This window comes from Pongo abelii, chromosome 1, assembly GCF_028885655.2.
Source record: "Pongo abelii isolate AG06213 chromosome 1, NHGRI_mPonAbe1-v2.0_pri, whole genome shotgun sequence".
Lineage (NCBI taxonomy): Eukaryota > Metazoa > Chordata > Mammalia > Primates > Hominidae > Pongo > Pongo abelii.
The window spans coordinates 65,206,426-65,224,419 of record NC_071985.2 but is presented as its reverse complement, the minus strand read 5'-3'; the positions used below and the strand labels follow the sequence as shown (position 1 = coordinate 65,224,419).

General features: G+C 40.8%; 1 protein-coding gene across 3 annotated transcripts in view; it reads left to right on the top strand.

The window, feature by feature from the left end:
* C1H1orf21 (chromosome 1 C1orf21 homolog) overlaps positions 1 to 17,994 on the top strand; it is a 237,879-nt gene that overhangs the window by 209,798 nt on the left and 10,087 nt on the right. For all 3 annotated transcript variants that reach the window (XM_054524290.2, XM_054524283.2, XM_002809698.6), the window contains exon 5: positions 4,430 to 4,490. In XM_054524290.2, coding sequence (XP_054380265.1) covers positions 4,430 to 4,490 — 61 coding nt within the window. The remainder of the gene's footprint in view (positions 1 to 4,429; positions 4,491 to 17,994) is intronic.

Sequence of the window (17,994 nt, the reverse complement as noted above, 5' to 3'; positions counted from 1 at the left end):
TGCATTAAAACTATATAAAAGCGAAGTGAGGGAGTGATAGTTACATTGGGTTGTGGAAACACACACGCAGATGGGAGCTCACATGGAGTCAGCTATGGGTGGTTGTCAAGGTCCTCGCTTTTGTTTTTTAGTTTGGTTTCACAGGTGTTTATTATACTACTTTAAAAAAGTAATTAACAAAATAAATAAAAGTGAGCTATGCATGAACTACTAGTAGGAGTCTGTCACACAATGAGGGTTAGGATGAATCTACTTCCCTGAGGTCCAATTGAAAAATGACGATCATGAAGGAAAAACTGTGTTCAGGCCAAGATTTACCAGGAACCCACCTAGTAATTGAATTTCATTTTTGCAGGGGAGGAAGAACTTTACCCCAACACTCTCAGGATTTCTGGCTGGGCCTGAGAGTTAAATTGACATGAGACAGATTTAACAGGAGAAAAGATATCAATTTCTACATGTACATGGGAGCCCCTATAAGAAAATGAAGACCCAAGAAGTGACAAAACCCACATATTTGTATACTAGGTTGAACAAACAGAGACAGTTATGGAAAAGCACCTAAAATATGTGGGGAGACTAAAGGAAGAAAGGAATTATTTTAACAAAGTCTCTTGGTACAGAATTCTCTTGGCCTTGACTGCCTGTCTCTGGTGATGAGAATGTTTCTTTCCTCCTGGTGTGGGGAGAGCATTGTTCACATGGGAGTTTCATCTCCTTCTTTCAGGAAGAAAAGAGGAGGTCAGAATTCCCCTCCTGCACCTGCTGTTTCCAGTTGTCTTTAGCTCAAAATAGTCCTTATGCCAAAGTGAGCATATTTTAGGATGGCTTATTCTGCCAGGCTTCATGGGTGAGGTATTGGGGAATTAGGACTTTGCCTCCTCATACTTTTGGGCTTAGCTTTTTATCATTTGCAGATTTTATTTTTTTTAAGACACTAAAAGCGAAAGCCCCATATCTTTTAGCTCTAAAGCCTATTTTGCCCACCATTCATTAATTTGTTTACTTTGCATTAAGATGCCATTGTATTGTCATCCTTAGTCCCATGAAGCTGAGAAGTCTCAGGAAGAAGAGTGTTTGAGGGTGCAGAGTTAATTCACAAGAGCTTTGCCAGCGCTAACTAACGGCACAGGGAGTGCTCCAGTGCTGCATTGAGTTTTCCAAGGTTGTTTTAGTTACGAGAGAGAAATAGGAATTACTAAAATTATTGAGCCTTATTGGTTAAGTCAGGTACCAATGTGCAGGCTTTTGTAAGTGAATGCTAGTGAATCTTTTGTAAGTGAATCTTAGAATCAATTATTCATCCTTTATAAACTTAAGTCATAAACAATTCAGTGATCCCTTTCTAATATTTTGAAAAAAGTTAGAAATCCAGTGAGCTTTTCCTCCTCATCTCCCCCACTCACAATCATCAAATTGTGCATCAGAAAGGATTTTAGAATCAAGTCTTTATGCAGGAACTGTTTTCTACAGTGCAGTTGGTACTCTTGAAGGTAAACACATATTCATGGCGCTGTGTGGATAAGTTTCTTCCACATGGGAAGAGGGGACCCATGTTTATCTAGACGGGAATCAGTTGATATGGGGAAATTTTTATTTCATCAGAATAAAAATTCTGTCTCTGTCCCATTGAAGAGATTTCTCTTCTTCTCTCTGAAACAATCCAATGGAGAATAGCAGCCTCATGCTTTCGGATTACACCATATCTGAGACGATGCACAGGTGACCTGTGTGGGCATTTGCTCCCCCGGCAACGTCTGACACACTTCCAGTGACAATGCAGGTTATCTGGAGGAGCCTGTCTGGTGCATCAGGCTCCCTTCCATTCAGTCTTTTCTAACACAACCCATGCACTGTACTTCAAGATGTCAAGAGAGGACTCAGTCTGGTGTGTGACTCTTCTTCGTGGGTAATGAAATGTGGCAAAGGCAGGCAGGCATGTTCTAATGTTCTTAGACATAGAAAAAGCAGGCAGCATTTCTTTATCATGGGACAACACAAAACTGAAATCACTGAGAGTTTTGTGGTTGCTTTCCTACATAAGCATCCCGAGGTCCTTAGCCACCACTTTTGGTCTCAAGCTCCTGATAGGGATCCTGACCGTGTGATAAGTGCATTCTTGATCACAGAGGTTGCAGATACATTTGCAGAGTTAACCCCTCTTGTCCCTCTCATGTGCATATGTATGAGTACTGACCAAACGTCGCAGTTTTCATGTTGTGGTATTTAAATAAAGGAGCTAATGGAAGTTAGTGACGATCATAGACAGTAGAAGGGACATCAGTGACCAGCCCTGGTTTTATAGATGAGGACTCAGGCTCTGCACATCACCCATGCTGACAAACTCTGCTGCTTCAGCAAGGGGTCATGAATCACTTGAACTTAAATAGGGGGACTCTGTCAATTAATTAAGAAATATTTTTTGCCCTCCTGCTATATTCAAGGCAATATATGCTAAAAACTCCAACCAGAGAGTTTCCACAATGAACGTCAAATCCTAAAAATGCCGTTTTTTATGAGGTCTCTGAAATATTTTCTAGGGCAACATTTCTGGGGCAACATATACATACGGTTATCTATCCAGTTACCTGTATTAAGAGAAAGAGATCTGGCCAGGCGCAGTGGCTTACGCCTGTAATCCAAGCACTTTAGGAGGCCGAGGTGAGTGGATCACCTGAGGTCAGGTGTTCAAGACTAGCCTGGCCAACATGGTGAAACCTCATCTATACTAAAAATACACAAAATTAGCTGTACGTGGTGGCTCATGCCTGTAGTCCCAACTACTCGGGAGGCTGAGGCAGGAGAATTGCTTGAACCCAGGAGGCGGAAGTTGCAGTGAGCCGGGATGGCACCACTGTACTCCAGCCTGGGCGAAAGTGCGAGACTCCATCTCGAAAAAAAAAAAAAAAAAAAAGAAAGAAAGAAAAGAAAAGAAAAGAAAGAAGGGTTTATGAGAGAGATCCTCTATTATAAGAATATGAAATTTAGAAAGATTTGCATCCAGCATGGCTCAAATAAAAAATGTTTTGGTGCTTGAGACGGTGAAAACATAAGGAACCTGGGAAAACTCAGCTATGCAAACTGGCTTTTCTGCCCAGGATCCTACAGAGAGGAGACAGTTTAATGTACTCTCATCATCCCAGATTCTGTTCTGCCTTTCAAACCTGCAATAAGAGAGGGCGTGTTTCCCAAACAAAACGTTTACCTTATTTGAATGATCAGAGAAAGGGAAGTAAAATTATGTGATATATGTGAAAGTGCTTTGTAAACCATGAAAGTTGATTAATGGAATCAGATATGTACATTGTTTTCCTTTGATAGCCAAGTTAATGTCATTGCTCACAGATTTAATTGCTTTTATACAGAGGGGAGAACCTCCTCTGAGCCTCAGGCCCTACTGTCTGTCACAGGAGGCCTGGAGGGTTTCAGGTCACTTGTGGCCCCTAAAGGATAAGGCATGATGCTAAAGGGTACATCCGATGGGCTTTTCGCCACACTTGGATATGAAGGGAAGAAGCCATTCCAGAGCCCACCCCCAACCCCCTCCCTCAGACAGGACAACCAGTAGGCACTGATAGTAACTAAAGGAAACTCTGTGTGATAACGTCTCTTATCCAGCATCCTTCACCTCCTTGGAACACGCACAGCTATCTGCTAGGTAGAAGCAACTGTCCTTAAGACCATGGCCCATTAAGACTAAGTCCTATACTGCCCCATGCCCTTCCCATCTGTAATTCATCCCTGCTGTCCTTACCGTCTTATTTTGTCCCCACCAGCCTTGTCAGCCATCTCACTAAGAAGGCTGTTAAATGTCATAGGACAGGAAACACAGAGCAAGTGCTGCTCAGACATGGCGTCCTCCCATGTTCCAGTGGAATTGTGTTTTCAGAGGTGTATCTGCTGCCACCAGTGCAGAAAGTGCTCAGGAGTAATATCAAGTCATCTGTATGTCCTCAGCTTGTTTGCCACCGGCCCACACCCATAGTCAGCTGGAGATCATGCTGATACTGACAACCTTTGTAAAATATATATTTCAATACAATAACTAGGATACATTTTCTTTTTTATTTTTTTTCAATACACTTGAAATATGCCATGTGCTGCTTGTTCATGCTTTTTTTAAAAATCACAAATGTGTATCTGAAGAAAGAATTTGACATGCAGCTCCCAGTAACATTACTATAAATAGCATCTGTACATTGAAGGGAAATTGTCTTCGTTTAAGTCATAGGCACTGATAGACTATTATGAAACACATTTGCAGGATTACTGTACTGTTTATCCTTAATGTAACTTCAGAGTATTTCAGTGGAAAAGTCTGCAATAAATAAATGTCTTCCCCAAAGTTTGGGGACTCAGCATTTTCCTTTGAGGGGACCAGGTTTAGCAAAGCACTAAAATACGCACTTAACTACCCTTTGTTTTTCAGCATGCACATCTCTGAAAGCCAACAAGAATTCTTCAGAATGCTGGATGAAAAAATTGAAAAGGTAAGAAGTGAAATAAATAACCTACATGTTTCAAGGGAAGTATAGTAATGGCTTCATATGTGAGGGCAATAACATTCTTGTTTCTATGTCATAAAGCTATTTTTGTGAACGTTTGGGTGGAGAGTTAAATTAAAGTCACCGCCCTTCCAAAATAAAGTGTGTGTGAGAATGTTTAATGTATAATAGAGACTCCCAGGATCCAGGACTGTCCTTGCTTATTAAAGTATGTAAAGTCAGTTGGAAAGCAATAAGCAGTCTTTTTTTCTAGACCAAGCATTCTGACCACTGCATGTCATTTTGCACCCAGTGCCCTGCACTAACCTCCGACTGCAAGGGGGCCCATAGTACCTGCTGAAACCTATCGAGGGCCTATGCATGGCACTGATCTGAGTTCTTTGCAAGCATGTTATACCTAATTCAATTTATACTTATCTCAGGAAAATGGCGTTGAGACAGGTATTATCTACATTTTACAGAAGGAAACAGGCTCAGAATGCTTGAGTAATTTACCCAGATTTGCAAGGCTAATAGTGGACAAGTTGGAATTCCAGCCCAGGTCTGTCTGACTCCAAAGCAGTGTCTCCAAGTTGCTTCTCTGGTAGTGTGTGGGGATTTATATTGACAGTAAGATACAAAGTTGATCTGTCATAATGAAGAGTTTACATACTTATAGAATTTAAATTCATCTCTTCAAAGGGGTGAATCTTAAATGTTAAAGATACAAATCCGAGTATTGTAATTTTTTTATTCTAAAGAAGAGTGAAATTCTAAGTTCAGAACATATCACACTATGGTTAAGGCGTGACAGGCTGATTTTTACCTTTGAAATCTTCCAGTTTTAATTTGTATTTGTTTTTTACTTTGTGTTGCCCTTTTATTTTAGTATTTATTCATGAATTTCTAAGTTATGATGTGTATCACTCAACAGAAGATAATGAAGACGGTCTTAAATTCATTAGTATTATTTAGCAGCAGATCCCACTTTGACGTGGACCCTCTGAGAGAATAATTGTATCATCTGCTAAGCCACCATTAAAAGACCAGCAAAGGTCACCAATGCGAAAAATAGAGATGGATAATGAATTAAAATGAGAGTTAAATCTATAATGTTCCCTGAATGTAAATAAATAAATACTTATTAAAGTATAATAATTTTTTTTAATTTTCAGTGGAATTGTGGCTTATGAATGACTTTTTAAGTTGGAAACTTCATCCAGGAACAGTTGCCAAGTTTCACATATTGGTTCAAAATCTGTTCAATTTGTCAATAACCTTTTTTAGTAAAGAGAAGCATAAAAAGAAATACAGGTTAAGTATCCCTAAATCGAAATCCAAAATGCTCCAAAATCTGTAACTTTTTGAGTGCAGACATGATGCTCAGAGCATTTTCGATTTCTAGACTAAGGCTGTTCAATCAGTAAGTATATATAACACAAATATTCCAAAATTCAGAAACGTTCGAAATTCAAAACACTTCTGGCCCCAGGCATTTCATATAAGGAATACTCAACCTGTATTTTCTTCCCACTGAAACGATGAAGATCTTTTCTTCCTTTCTTTATTTGTACTTCCCCCCACTAGCTTTTTGGTAAGAAAAAGATTTGCATAGTAGTTAGGGGTAGATGGTAAAACTTGAAACCTGAATTTTAAGTTCTCTTTTTAAACAACACTTACAAACACTTAAAATGATATAATCTATATCCAGTGTGGGTTTTTTTGTTTTTTTGTGTTTTTTTTTTGAGACAAGGTCTCACTTGTCACCCAGGCTGGAGTACAGTGGTGCAATCTCAGCTCACTGCGGCCTCTGCCTCCCAGGTTCAAGTGATTCTCCTGCCTCAGCCTCCTGAGTAGCTGGGATCACAGGTGTGTGTCACCACGCCCAGCTAATTTTTGTATTTTTAGTAGAAACAGAGTTTCACTGTGTCAGCCAGGCTGGTCTCGAACTCCTGACGTCAGGTGATTCACCTGCCTCGGCCTCCCAAAGTGCTGGGATTATGGGCGTTGAGCCACCGTGCCTGGCCCAGTGTGTTTTGGTAATTGAAACTCTACCTCCTTTTACTTAGAATTGAAGTTCATTGCTCCCACCTGAAATCTGAGATCCCCTTTTGCTTTTGCATCCAGAATGTAGAGTACAACAAAATAAAGAGTAATCCAGAATGTAGAGTAAAACAAAAATAAAGTTTATAACTTGATCATTTATTGGATGGAAGCTTCCCTGGACAAAAGAGCATTGGTAGATTCAACATAAACACTGTTTCCACTATTGAATACATTTACATTGGAAGAAGAGCTCCTGTATCAGCCATGACAGGTACCCAGCTGTAGATTCTTACAGGCAATTTTCTATCCTCTCCGAGCCATGCTTTCCTGCCTCTCCTCTCTTAAAGCTCATCCTTCCAAATATTTTGAATATGCTATCTTATGTGTCGTTTAAACATTAAGCCCCCAAAAATTAAAATGCTCCTCCTTAATATATGTGTTTGCTTAATGTAATCTTCGCCATCGTTTATATAACCAAAATTGAAAGCTGGATTCTTCCAAATTTCTTCCAAATTGTTTTCCTGGGCATTTACCATTGCTAAATATTTATTTGTTCCAGGCTAGCATGAGGACAACCATAAATGCAAGTCAAATCTATTTAGATTTTACAGAGTTGGTTAAAAACAGAAAGAAAATTAAACTCACGTAGAGCTTCATGTTGAGAGATTGAGTCATGCTGAGAGACCTTGAGTTTAAGATTTCATCTCTCTCAGAAATGACCAGTAATTCTTTTTTTCTCCCTTAAATTAATAAGAAGCAAAATTGACTAACCCATGGAGATGTAAACATGCCCTTCCTTGATGCAGCCTTTGCATTTATTGGATGTCTTTAGGGCATGGCTTGAATTTGCCTTCTAACCTAATTTGTTGTTGGATACCAAAAAACAAATTTCTGCTCTGTCTTCCTCAAAATAGATGTAAAAGCCCCATTAGTATACAGAAACGGGGACTGAAAGGTGGTTTCATATTTATAGTAAAACTTAATTTGCACATTTTGGACTACTGTAATTCAGAGATTGTCACAGTGCAGAGCTGCTGTTTACCTTTGCACCACAGCTGAAGAAGTGGTTTTCTAAGAAGTTACGGTGACCAAGAAAAAGCAAGTAGCAAAAATGCAATTTAAGAAAATGATTCGGCCAGGCACGGTGGCTCATGCCTGTAATCCCAGCACTTTGGGAGGCCAAGGTGGGCGGATCATGAGGTCAGGAGTTCGAGACCAGCCTGGCCAACATGGTGAAACCTCATCTCTACTAAAAGTACAAAAATTAGCTGGGTGTGGTGGCACACACCTGTAGTCTCAGCTACTCAGGAGGCTGAGGTAGGAAAATTACTTGAACCCGGGAGGTGAAAGTTGCAGTGAGCTGAGATCCTGCCACTGCATTCCAGCCTGGGTGACAGAGCAAGACTCCATCTCAAAAAAAAATAAAATAAGATTCAGCACCTGCTGAATACTATACTAAGCATTATGCTAGTTACTGAGGATACAAAATTAGATAGGAATTATAGAGTACACTATAAATAAATAGTAAACAGTCCATTGCTTTGACAAGTTCAATTTTAAAAGTGAATTTTTAAAATATCTAATTATTTTTCTGATCAAGGAGTACTTCACCCATCACTGCCACCACCATCCTCACCCTCACCCTGCTGTTGTCACTGAGAGTGAGGTTCTCCTCCGTGGAACACAACTATTTGCCTTCTAAGCTGGTTCAGGGGTTGAAACTTCAGGTCCTTTAACCAGGGATTTGGGACTTGGTACCATTTCACTATGCTGGTGGGAGGCCACAACACTCTGCTGCAACCGGAGATGACCAAGAGAGACAGATTGTCAGGAGAGCAGTGAAAGTTCAAAGAAGCTTGTAATCTGATCTACTTTTGCTTTTCCTTTTGGAGAGTAAAAACACTGTGAACCAGTGGGAGCCACCTCATTTCTGTTCACCTCATTATTTTTTACTCTGCTACCTAACCGTCGTTATTCCGTTGGAATCTATAGTTACTATTGTACCTCATGATTCACAAGCTCCTAGAATCTTATTTGAAGTTTTAGCATTTGCCTAACTTTGCAGCTTTAAGAAAATGACAGTTTTCTGTGGAGCAAAATAGTGATTTTAAACTTCATTTTTTCACTGTACCTAGAGAGGGAAGACAGTATCTACATTAAAGTAGCCTGTGGAGGAGTTTCTGAATATAGTACCAGATACAGGTGACATCTGATGTTAAGATGTGCTTTCCACTATACATTCCAGTTTGTTTGTAAAAAGCAGAAAAAGTAAATAAATTTTTTAGGTATCTGCAATAATAGTATCTTCTATAGGCAAAAACAGGGATTTATATTTTGCTTTATGAAAATGCAAGACCCTTGCTGATGACCAGGGAGTCCTTGGCTTCCTCAAAGAGGATCCTGAATATTAAATAAAGAGTATCTTAGTACAGTGCCATTTGCACCTGGTTGCTGTTTCTGATGAAAGGCTTCTTAAAGTTTGTTGGGCCTTGTACATCTTTTTGGAGTCTATTATAAAAGTTACAAAGACTCTCCCTATGAAAATGCACAAATCATATACACAAAACTTTTAAGTATAAATTTCTGGGTTTTAAGACTCCATGGAACCTGGCCATGGGCCCCAGGCAAAGAAACTTTGGATTTCTTTCTTATGTATTTTGCTGATGTGCTTCCGTCAGATCCAGGGCCCAGCTGCAGTCATGAGCGTGCATGAGCCTAGCTGGCGACCCTATCCATAGATAGTTGTGACTTTAAAGAGGATTAGGGAACTGAGTACAGATGACACCATGCAAACTCATTCTTCTTCCTTTCTTACATCCCCTCCTTCCTCTCTGTAAAAATAGTTCACAGTCTCCTGAGGGAGAGCCATGAGCATGCCTAATGCATCTCACATATTCCAGTGTGATCTTGAGATTCTGGCTCTGTTGATTGATATTATTCAATGTGACATTTCAGGAAAAGTCTGAGAAAGAGCAGTATGTGGACTTAAATCAGCTGATTTCAAAAGATGTTTGTTTGGCTGGGTGCAGTCGCTCACGCCTATAATCCCAACACTTTGGGAGGCCGAGGCTGGTGGATCACCTGAGGTCAGGAGTTCAAGGCCAGCCTAGCCAACATGGTGAAACCCTGTCTATACTAAAAATACAAAAATTAGCCAGGCCTGATGGTACACGCCTATAATCCCAGCTACTCGGGAGGCTGAGGCATGAGAATCGCTTGAACCTGGGAGGTGGAGGTTACAGTTGAGCAGAGACCATGCCACTGCCCTCCAGCCTGGGCGACAGAGCAACACTCCGTGTCAAAAAAGTAAATAAAAATAAATAAAAGATATTTGTTGGTCTGTAGACCTCTACATCTATTGAACAGTCATTTACACTTACAAAATGTTTGAGTTCTTGAAGTGGCATTATTTCCATGGCCTCAGAACCAACCTGGTCGGTGAGAAAGGTCATGGTAAATCTGCATTTGTAAATTTTTTTCAAGAATTGTCTCTTGACAGTACATCAGATCAGTCTGATCCATGTTATGAGTCGGTGTGTCAGAGATCAGAAGACGTTTGCTTTTCATCCAGTGAAGAGAGTGACTTGCACATAGTTGTGAACTATGATGTTGGGTTCTACGTATAAACGATTTCTGTAGTCTGTTTAACCTCAGAGTTGTCACAGAACCAAATATAATGTTTGGCAGATGTGGCGGATATGATGATGGGTTTTATTTTTTAACTGTGTGTAAAGGCCTGCTTAGTGCCCACCAATGATAAGAAAACCTGGGACTGTCATATCAAAACCTAAACAATGTAACGTGGCCTGCCCCACGTGTGCAGAGAAAGTCATGGTGTGTTCCTCCCACCCAGCAGGTTGTCACTTTCAGTAGCAACCAAAGCCTTCAGCACTGGCAGAGAGATACTCTTGCTGGCATATGTAGTTTAGCAGTGGGCAGGGCTGCCATCGTCATTCCATGAAACAGTTTCTTGCTCCATGGTAAACATATTTTAACCAAGTTGCTTTGCTCATAACCAAGTCTGTTTTTGTCTCCTCTCCCTTCATCACCTTGCCTTGCCATCTCTCTCTTCTGAGTGTACCTTTCCTGATTCTTCAGCCAAATTAGAGCTGTAATTACAACAGGCAAGGATGTGACTCAGTCTGTTTTGGTTTTATCTCTACTGCATAGTTTTATGCAGATGACTTCTTAATCGTCATGATGATGACATTGGTGTAGGAACCACTGGTGAAGTGTGTGTATACTCTGGGCTTTAGGATCCTGCATGCCCATCCAGCTAACAGTAGTAGATGAGTCTGTCAAGGAAAATGAATCAGGGAACAAGCTGAAAAGAAATGCAACACACTTTCTTTTTTCTGGAGGGCTTGATTTTCAGAAAATTCTTGAGAATCTATCAGCCTGGCTCTTTAGGGAGCAAGAAGAGAAGGAGAGTTCAGTTTCTAATGCAACATAGTCATGAGTCCAAATAAAAACCATGCCATTTCTGTGCATCAGGTGTGGCCAACAATGCTGTGAACTCAATAGCAGTGTGAGACACAATCAGTGAATGGTATCATTTTGCCATGGATGCAAGTATTTGGACCAGGAAAGAAACCCAAGGTACCACTGAGAGTAACAGAGACAGGAATGTTGGTGTGTCTTATTCCCTTGACTAGTTCCCATTCAGCTTCTCCTTGCCCTGTCTTCTCTTCAGCTATCCTTTTCTCTTCCTGCCCATTACCTTTCCATTCATTGGGTTTGGCAGTCATGGATGTTGCTTCCGCCCTACAGAGAACACACAGGGAGAGAAAGTGTACCAGTCTTGGTAACTACTGCATTGTTATTTAAGAACATCTAAAAGGACTCACTTTAGACTGACAGCTCCCTAAGGATAAGAATTGGGTCTCATTTGTCTTTGTTTCCTCAGAATCTAGCACAGGGCTTGGGACAAAACAGATGCTTAAGAAACTTGTTGAATGAGTGAATGGTGCAGATAAGAACACTGGGCTTCAAATGGAGACAGAAGCATACAAAGGCAGGAAATGTGACCTGGAAGACTCCTAGAGTAAACCTCTCTACTTGGAGCAGCATAGCAGGTATAGAGCAAGCACAGTGCCAGATAATTGGACTGATAGAGGCCTAGGGAAGGAGGCAGCACAGTGCAAGAGAAAGAGCCCATGCTTCAAACCTGGGCCAAAGCCAAGGATTGGCTCTGGCAGCAGCTGTGTGACCCCAGGTTAAGTTAAACTCTCTGATTCTCAGTTTCCTCACCAATAAAATTTGACAAATAATACTAACTTGTCTGGGATATTAAAGAAAATACACATAGACTCTCCAGTAGTGTTTGATATGTTGTATGTGCTCTGTAATTGGTAGCCTTCATTTTAGTTGAAGTCGCCTGTATTTGTACCATCAAGGCCATTTATACAGGAAGGATTTGGAATGGGGTTGGGGGGTGGTGCTAAGACTGAACCTGAAAATGCAGAACTTAGAAACTTGGATCCTGCGTGAGCAAGTGCCTTCCTATGGTACAAATATCTCCTTGTAGAAAGAGTATTAGAATCGCACACTTTCCAGTGTATTCATCCACCTGCCTTCTATGTGGTATAATAAACATGTTCAGGAGTTAGATTCTTGTGAACACTTACAGAGCCATTAAATAACCTATGCTAACTTTCGAGCTGTGATTACAGAATGAGTCAGTGGCATGGGTACAGCTACAGCTGAATCTCTATATATTTTTTTTCTGTTTGGAAGTTTTACTCTTAATTGTTGTGTCTCATTTGAAAGGCTTTTATAAGCCTTTTAAAAGATATTCATTGGCCAGGTGTAGTGGCTCATGCCTGTAATCCCAACACTTTGAGAGGCTGAGGTGGGAAGATCACTTCAGGCCAGGAGTTTGAGACCAGCCTGGGCAACATTGCGAGACCGTCTCTACAAAAAATAAAAATAAAAATTAGCCAGGCGTGGTGGCATTCACTTGTAGTCCCAGTTACTTGAGAGGCTGAGGCAGGAGGATCACTTGAGCCCAGGAGTTTAAGGCTGCAGTGAGCTGTGATTGTGCCACTGCACTCCAGCCTGGGTGACAGAGCAAGACTTTGTCTCTTAAAAACAAAAAAATATTAATATCAGCCTAAATATGCTTGTAACAACAACAACAAAAATTTAGGAAAGGGGCTCCAAACAAAATCATAGAAATTGTAAGACTGACTTCTTTGATCCATTTAATAAGCTTGACACGAACGTGTTCTCTGGACCTAGAAATGAGCCAGGGCCATGAGAGGCACATAATGAGGAATTAGAAAATAGGATTCTTGTCTTTAGGGAACCTCAAATCTGGAAGAATAACATTTTGCATTGGAAGGAACTTTAGAGAATGTCTTATCCAATTTACCCTCAACTTTTCATCTCCCACTAAACAGCACCCTCCGTAGCAAAGAATGAGACATTCCCGTTTATATCAGCTGGGAAGGAATTATGAGGCATATTATGTTCTGAACATTGCTTGAAAAATTTATTCTGAAGTATCATGTTATTTCTGGTGCACTTTATTCCTCTCTTTCACAATTCTATCGAGTGCAGGCACATTCTGCTCTGTTCCTAGAGAAAGCATTCTTGGAGCAGACACTTCTAGACTCCCCTCACTTCAATTCCATTTTTCTAAGTTGTTTCAAAAAGGAGTACCAAAAAATTGTAAGCTCATATTTACAAAATGGATTGTTGGAGGCTTGCTTAGAGATGCATAATCATACCCTGCCTGTCTTCTGGGTTTCTTACAAATTGAAAACAGGCACAGGGAGCCAGATGAGTATCATGGCCAGTATCTACCTTATTAATGGGCCGGCTGATTCCCAGGTGTGGATCCAGAGCGAGTTTGGAATATATTCATAACACTTAAAACATCAAATGATTTGTAGGCATAATATATAAAGAAGTAATATTAGTACAAACCAGTAAAAACCATCAATTAAACTACAATAAAGTTCACTGCAGCATTCTTTATTCAATAGCCAAAAAACTGGAAGAAAACTAAGTATCCACCCATGGAGAAACGAATAATTAAAATCCTCCATATTCGTACAGTGCAATATTATGCAGCAGTTAAGAGACATAAACCAAGCATATATATATATATACACGTGTATATATATACATGTATATTTATGTGTATATATGTGTATATATACACATATATGACACATGTATATATACACATATATGACACGTGTATATATACACATATATGTGTATATATGATATATATGTGTATGTATATATGTGCATATATGTATATACATGTGTATATATATATACACATATAGAGAGAGAGAGTCACAATTATAGATTTTAAATACAATTATTAAGTGAAGAGAGGATTATGCAGAATGATAAAAATTGTATGGTACCATGTACGTTAAAAACACACAAATACATTGTTTATAGATGGACATTCAACAAATATTTATTAAGCACCATCAGTTTTTACATGGCATATTTACAAATGGCATGTGTTTATATCTGTTACATATTTAAATATTCACATACACATAAAAGTGTAGCATATTTGTTATATCAATATAACATGAATATCAAAGTATCTAAAATGATACCAAACATACAACCCGACCAAACCCATGAACATTGCTGTGCCTGGGGATGGGGGATGAGCAATGAATGGGTGGTAGTTTCATTTCTTAGAAGGAGGGCAGAGGCTAGCAGCAGATGGTACAAAATATTACTAGTTCTTATGTCTAGTGGTGGGAATATAGTGTCTTTACATTCTTCATACTTTTCTCTATCTTTTAAATTTCTCAAAATCAAAAGAAGTCTATGAAAACAGGAATGTGTTTTTTGACAAAGTGTCAAATAGAAAAAACAAAAGCAGATTACACAGTGGTCACTGGCTTTGCTACACCTTCCCCTGGGTCCCAACATGTGGCTTTGGGTGGAAGAAAACCTACAGGAAGTGCTAACATATGGGCCATGGGCCCTGCTCTAGGTCACCTGAAACACTGCTGATTTAGATTTCACTTGAAATCACTGCTGTTTCCAAGGGCTCTGATAGTCATGGCCACAGATGCAGTTGAATTGCCTGACCTCTATTAATTGCTGTTCTTATTGGCCAGTTAGCCAAATGTGTGAAAATCCTTAATTTAACCTGTGTTTCATAATTCAGTAAGCCGGATAGTCCCCACGAATCAGTAGTTCTGATGGCCCCAGCCTGTCACGTGTCCTCTGGGGCTCCTTCGATTGTTATCCTCCCAAAGTGCTCATTCCCAGAAAATGGGTTAATCAGGCCAGTGGAAGCCTCAAGCTCCATAATAAAGTCCCATGGGCCTACTTATCTTCCTCTTCTGGGGTGCATGCAGGTTGGCCACCTTAGCCATGCCCTAGAAGAGGAAGGAAGCCAAACAGAAGTGTTCTCCCCAACACTGGGCCCCGGATGCCCACTCCTTGCTGCCCTCTGGGCCTCTCCCCTGCCTGTCTGGCTAGTCCATTGTTCTCTGCCTTCTAGAGAGAGGGCCCTCCCATCAATAGCTGAAGTCTTCTTCCTGGCCAAATGCATGTGCTTCCTATTCTGAAAGCAAAGAGAAAGGAAGGGAAGGTGAGCCCTGTGGTCCCTCAAACAGTGTCACCCCCCTTTGTGGAGAGGAAAGAAAGGAACCAACTTAAAGTATGTCCCTCACCTCTCCCTCTCCAGGGGCCCAGCCCATGGAACAGTGAAGGGGCAAACCCAACCTCTTCTCCTTTCTCCACTTGTGACTGGATGAGTCAGTCACCATCCAGAGGGTCTCAGCAGGTGTGAGTCAAGGGACTAATGGGGACCTACCAAGTTCTCTAATCCAGCAAGAAAACTGATCCTCATCTAACTGCTTCTGATATTTCCTGGTTAAAAACTGTAATGAAAGGAGATGTGTGATTAGTCTTCCCAAACCTCCATCCAAGTTCAATATAAATTCTAGGGTATATGTGGAACAGAGAGCTATTTCAGAACAAAGAGCTCTAAAGAGTTTGTCTGGAAGGCACATCTTTGTCAAGAGGCAAATGAATTAAAATGCCAGATTTGCTAAAGCCATTGTCCAAAAGGAAGTGAATCCTGGGGGAGGTGTGTGAGGCTCCAGTCTACCAAGTGGGTTTTCCCAGGTTTCCTGGCTTGAGGGCAAGGTGGTAGCATTTGAGTCTTAACTCTTACACTTGAGAAGACACTAAGACATCCCTTTTAATGAAGTCCAACAAATAGCATGGAAATCTTCCACAAAAAATTATGATATGTCTGATTAGAAGAAATCAGTCACAACAGGGAAGAATTTTATAAGATAATGTTAAGTGAAAAAAAGCAAAGTAAAACACTGTGTCTATAATAGGATTGAAATGGTATAAAAATGTCATGCATGTGGACAAAGATTGAAATGAAATTTGAAGACTGGGAAGAGATGCTGTTGGGGATGAATTTTTCCATTTAATTTTGATTTTCAATGTTTTCATGTTTGTAAAATAAGAACAGTTTTTGCAGAAGAGCTCTGGAGAGATGTCTCTCAAGGTGGAAATTATCCCTGCTGTTTGGGCTCTAAAGAGGGCAAAACCCTTGAACAGTGTTAGCCTCTGATGCTACTGGTGGTTAATTCTGTTCTCTGGGGCAGAGCAGGCAAACTATGGCCCATAGGCCACATCTAGCCTGTGAGACAAGAATGGTTTTTACACATTTAAATGGTTGGGAGAAAATAAAAGAAGACTATTTTGTGACGTGTGAAAAATGGCATGAAATTCAAATTTCAGTGTCCATAAATTAAGTTTTATTGGAACTCAGCCATACTCATTCATTTACTTTTATCTATGGCCGCTTTCAAGCTTACAATGGCAGAGTTGAATCACAATGAGACCATATGGAATGGAAGGCCTAAAATATTTACTGTGGCCCTTCCTAGAGGAAGTTTGCCAAGGCCTGCTCTCGGACATCAGTTCAGTATGGCCAAGAGAACGTGGTCATCTGCATTCTCTCTCCATGTCTTTATCCTCACTCCTGCTCACCTCCTTGTGGGGAAAGAACATCATTGAAGTCATCCAAGTGCCAGCCTCAGATAAAGCTTGAAAAGTACGTGGCTTAAAGCTTCTAGGCCAGGCGCGGTGGCTCACACCTGTAATCCCAGCACTTTGGGAGGCCGAGGCAGGCGGATCACAAGGTCAGGAGATCGAGACCATCCTGGCTAACACGATGAAATCCTGTCTCTACTAAAAATACAAAAAAATTAGCTGGGCTTGGTGGCAGGTGCCTGTAGTCCCAGCTACTCGGGAGGCTGAGGCAGGAGAATGTTGTGAACCCAGGAGGTGGAGCTTGTAGTGAGCCGAGATCACCCACTGCACTCCAGCCTGAGCGACAGAGCGAGACTCTGACTCAAAAAAAAAAAAAGCTTCTAAAATATCCTCCTTACTGTTGGTGAAATGGGGATTCGGGTATAATAAACACTTCATGGGGGTTTCGAAGCTGTTTAGTTAATACTTATTCTCTCTTGGAAATGAAAAGCCCAGTATCCCGGGATTGTTGTCACTGCTGTTATTGTCACGGTGATCATTCCTATATATGGTCAAAGAAACAGTCAGAGGCTGTCACACTCCACTGCTCATTACAAATGAGACCTTTTTCCAGCTGAAATAATAACACGTGAGTCTAATTAGAATAAAGCTCATTAGAGACGGAGAAAGCCATTAATGCCTCGATTGATTTTTCTAATGAAGTAAGCCGGGGGAGGAGACTTTAACAGCACAGCTAATTATTTTTTGCTTTTCTTCAGTATGTCTTTGGCATTTAAAACTGTTCTTATGACTTGTTGTTTGACTATAAACGAAAATGCTGCTGAAAAGTGCTCTGTGATTAAAGAGGCTCTGACACGTCCAGCCCTGAGAAAGGGGTGGAAGGCACCTGCTTCCTACAGGAGGAGGGCCCTGCAACCCTGCAGGCGGAGGTTTAAGCCCAGCAGCCCCTGGGGATAGCCTTCCTTTCACTTTTCCATCCTCCTCTTCCTGTGTATTCTGGGTTCTAGCTAGTCGTGCACAGATGCTCAAGCTGCAGAACGTGGTTATCTGCCCCTGCAGTCCTGGTTCAAGGACAGAGCTGAAACATACAGATTCTTATGGAAACTTGGATCTGAGGTTGCCTGTGGATGGTAAAACATGGAGGAAGGTGTTAGGGGATAAAGGGTGTTAGGTGGACAGAGGAGGGAGATGCCTATTAAATTTATGCACCAGAATGCAGATGGGGCAATTGTGCTTCATTAATCAAGATGCTCTTTGCCACTCAGAAAGCAGTTAAGTCCCACAGTACGGGATAAAGGCTGTCAAGGAAGGATAACAGTAAGTCAAGAAACTGAGACTCAGGATATAATAGACTTTGGAGACTCAGAACAGGGAGGATGGGAGGAGGATGTGGAGTAAAAAACTGCATATTGGTACAGTGTACACTGCTTGGGTGAAGGGTGCGCTAAAATCT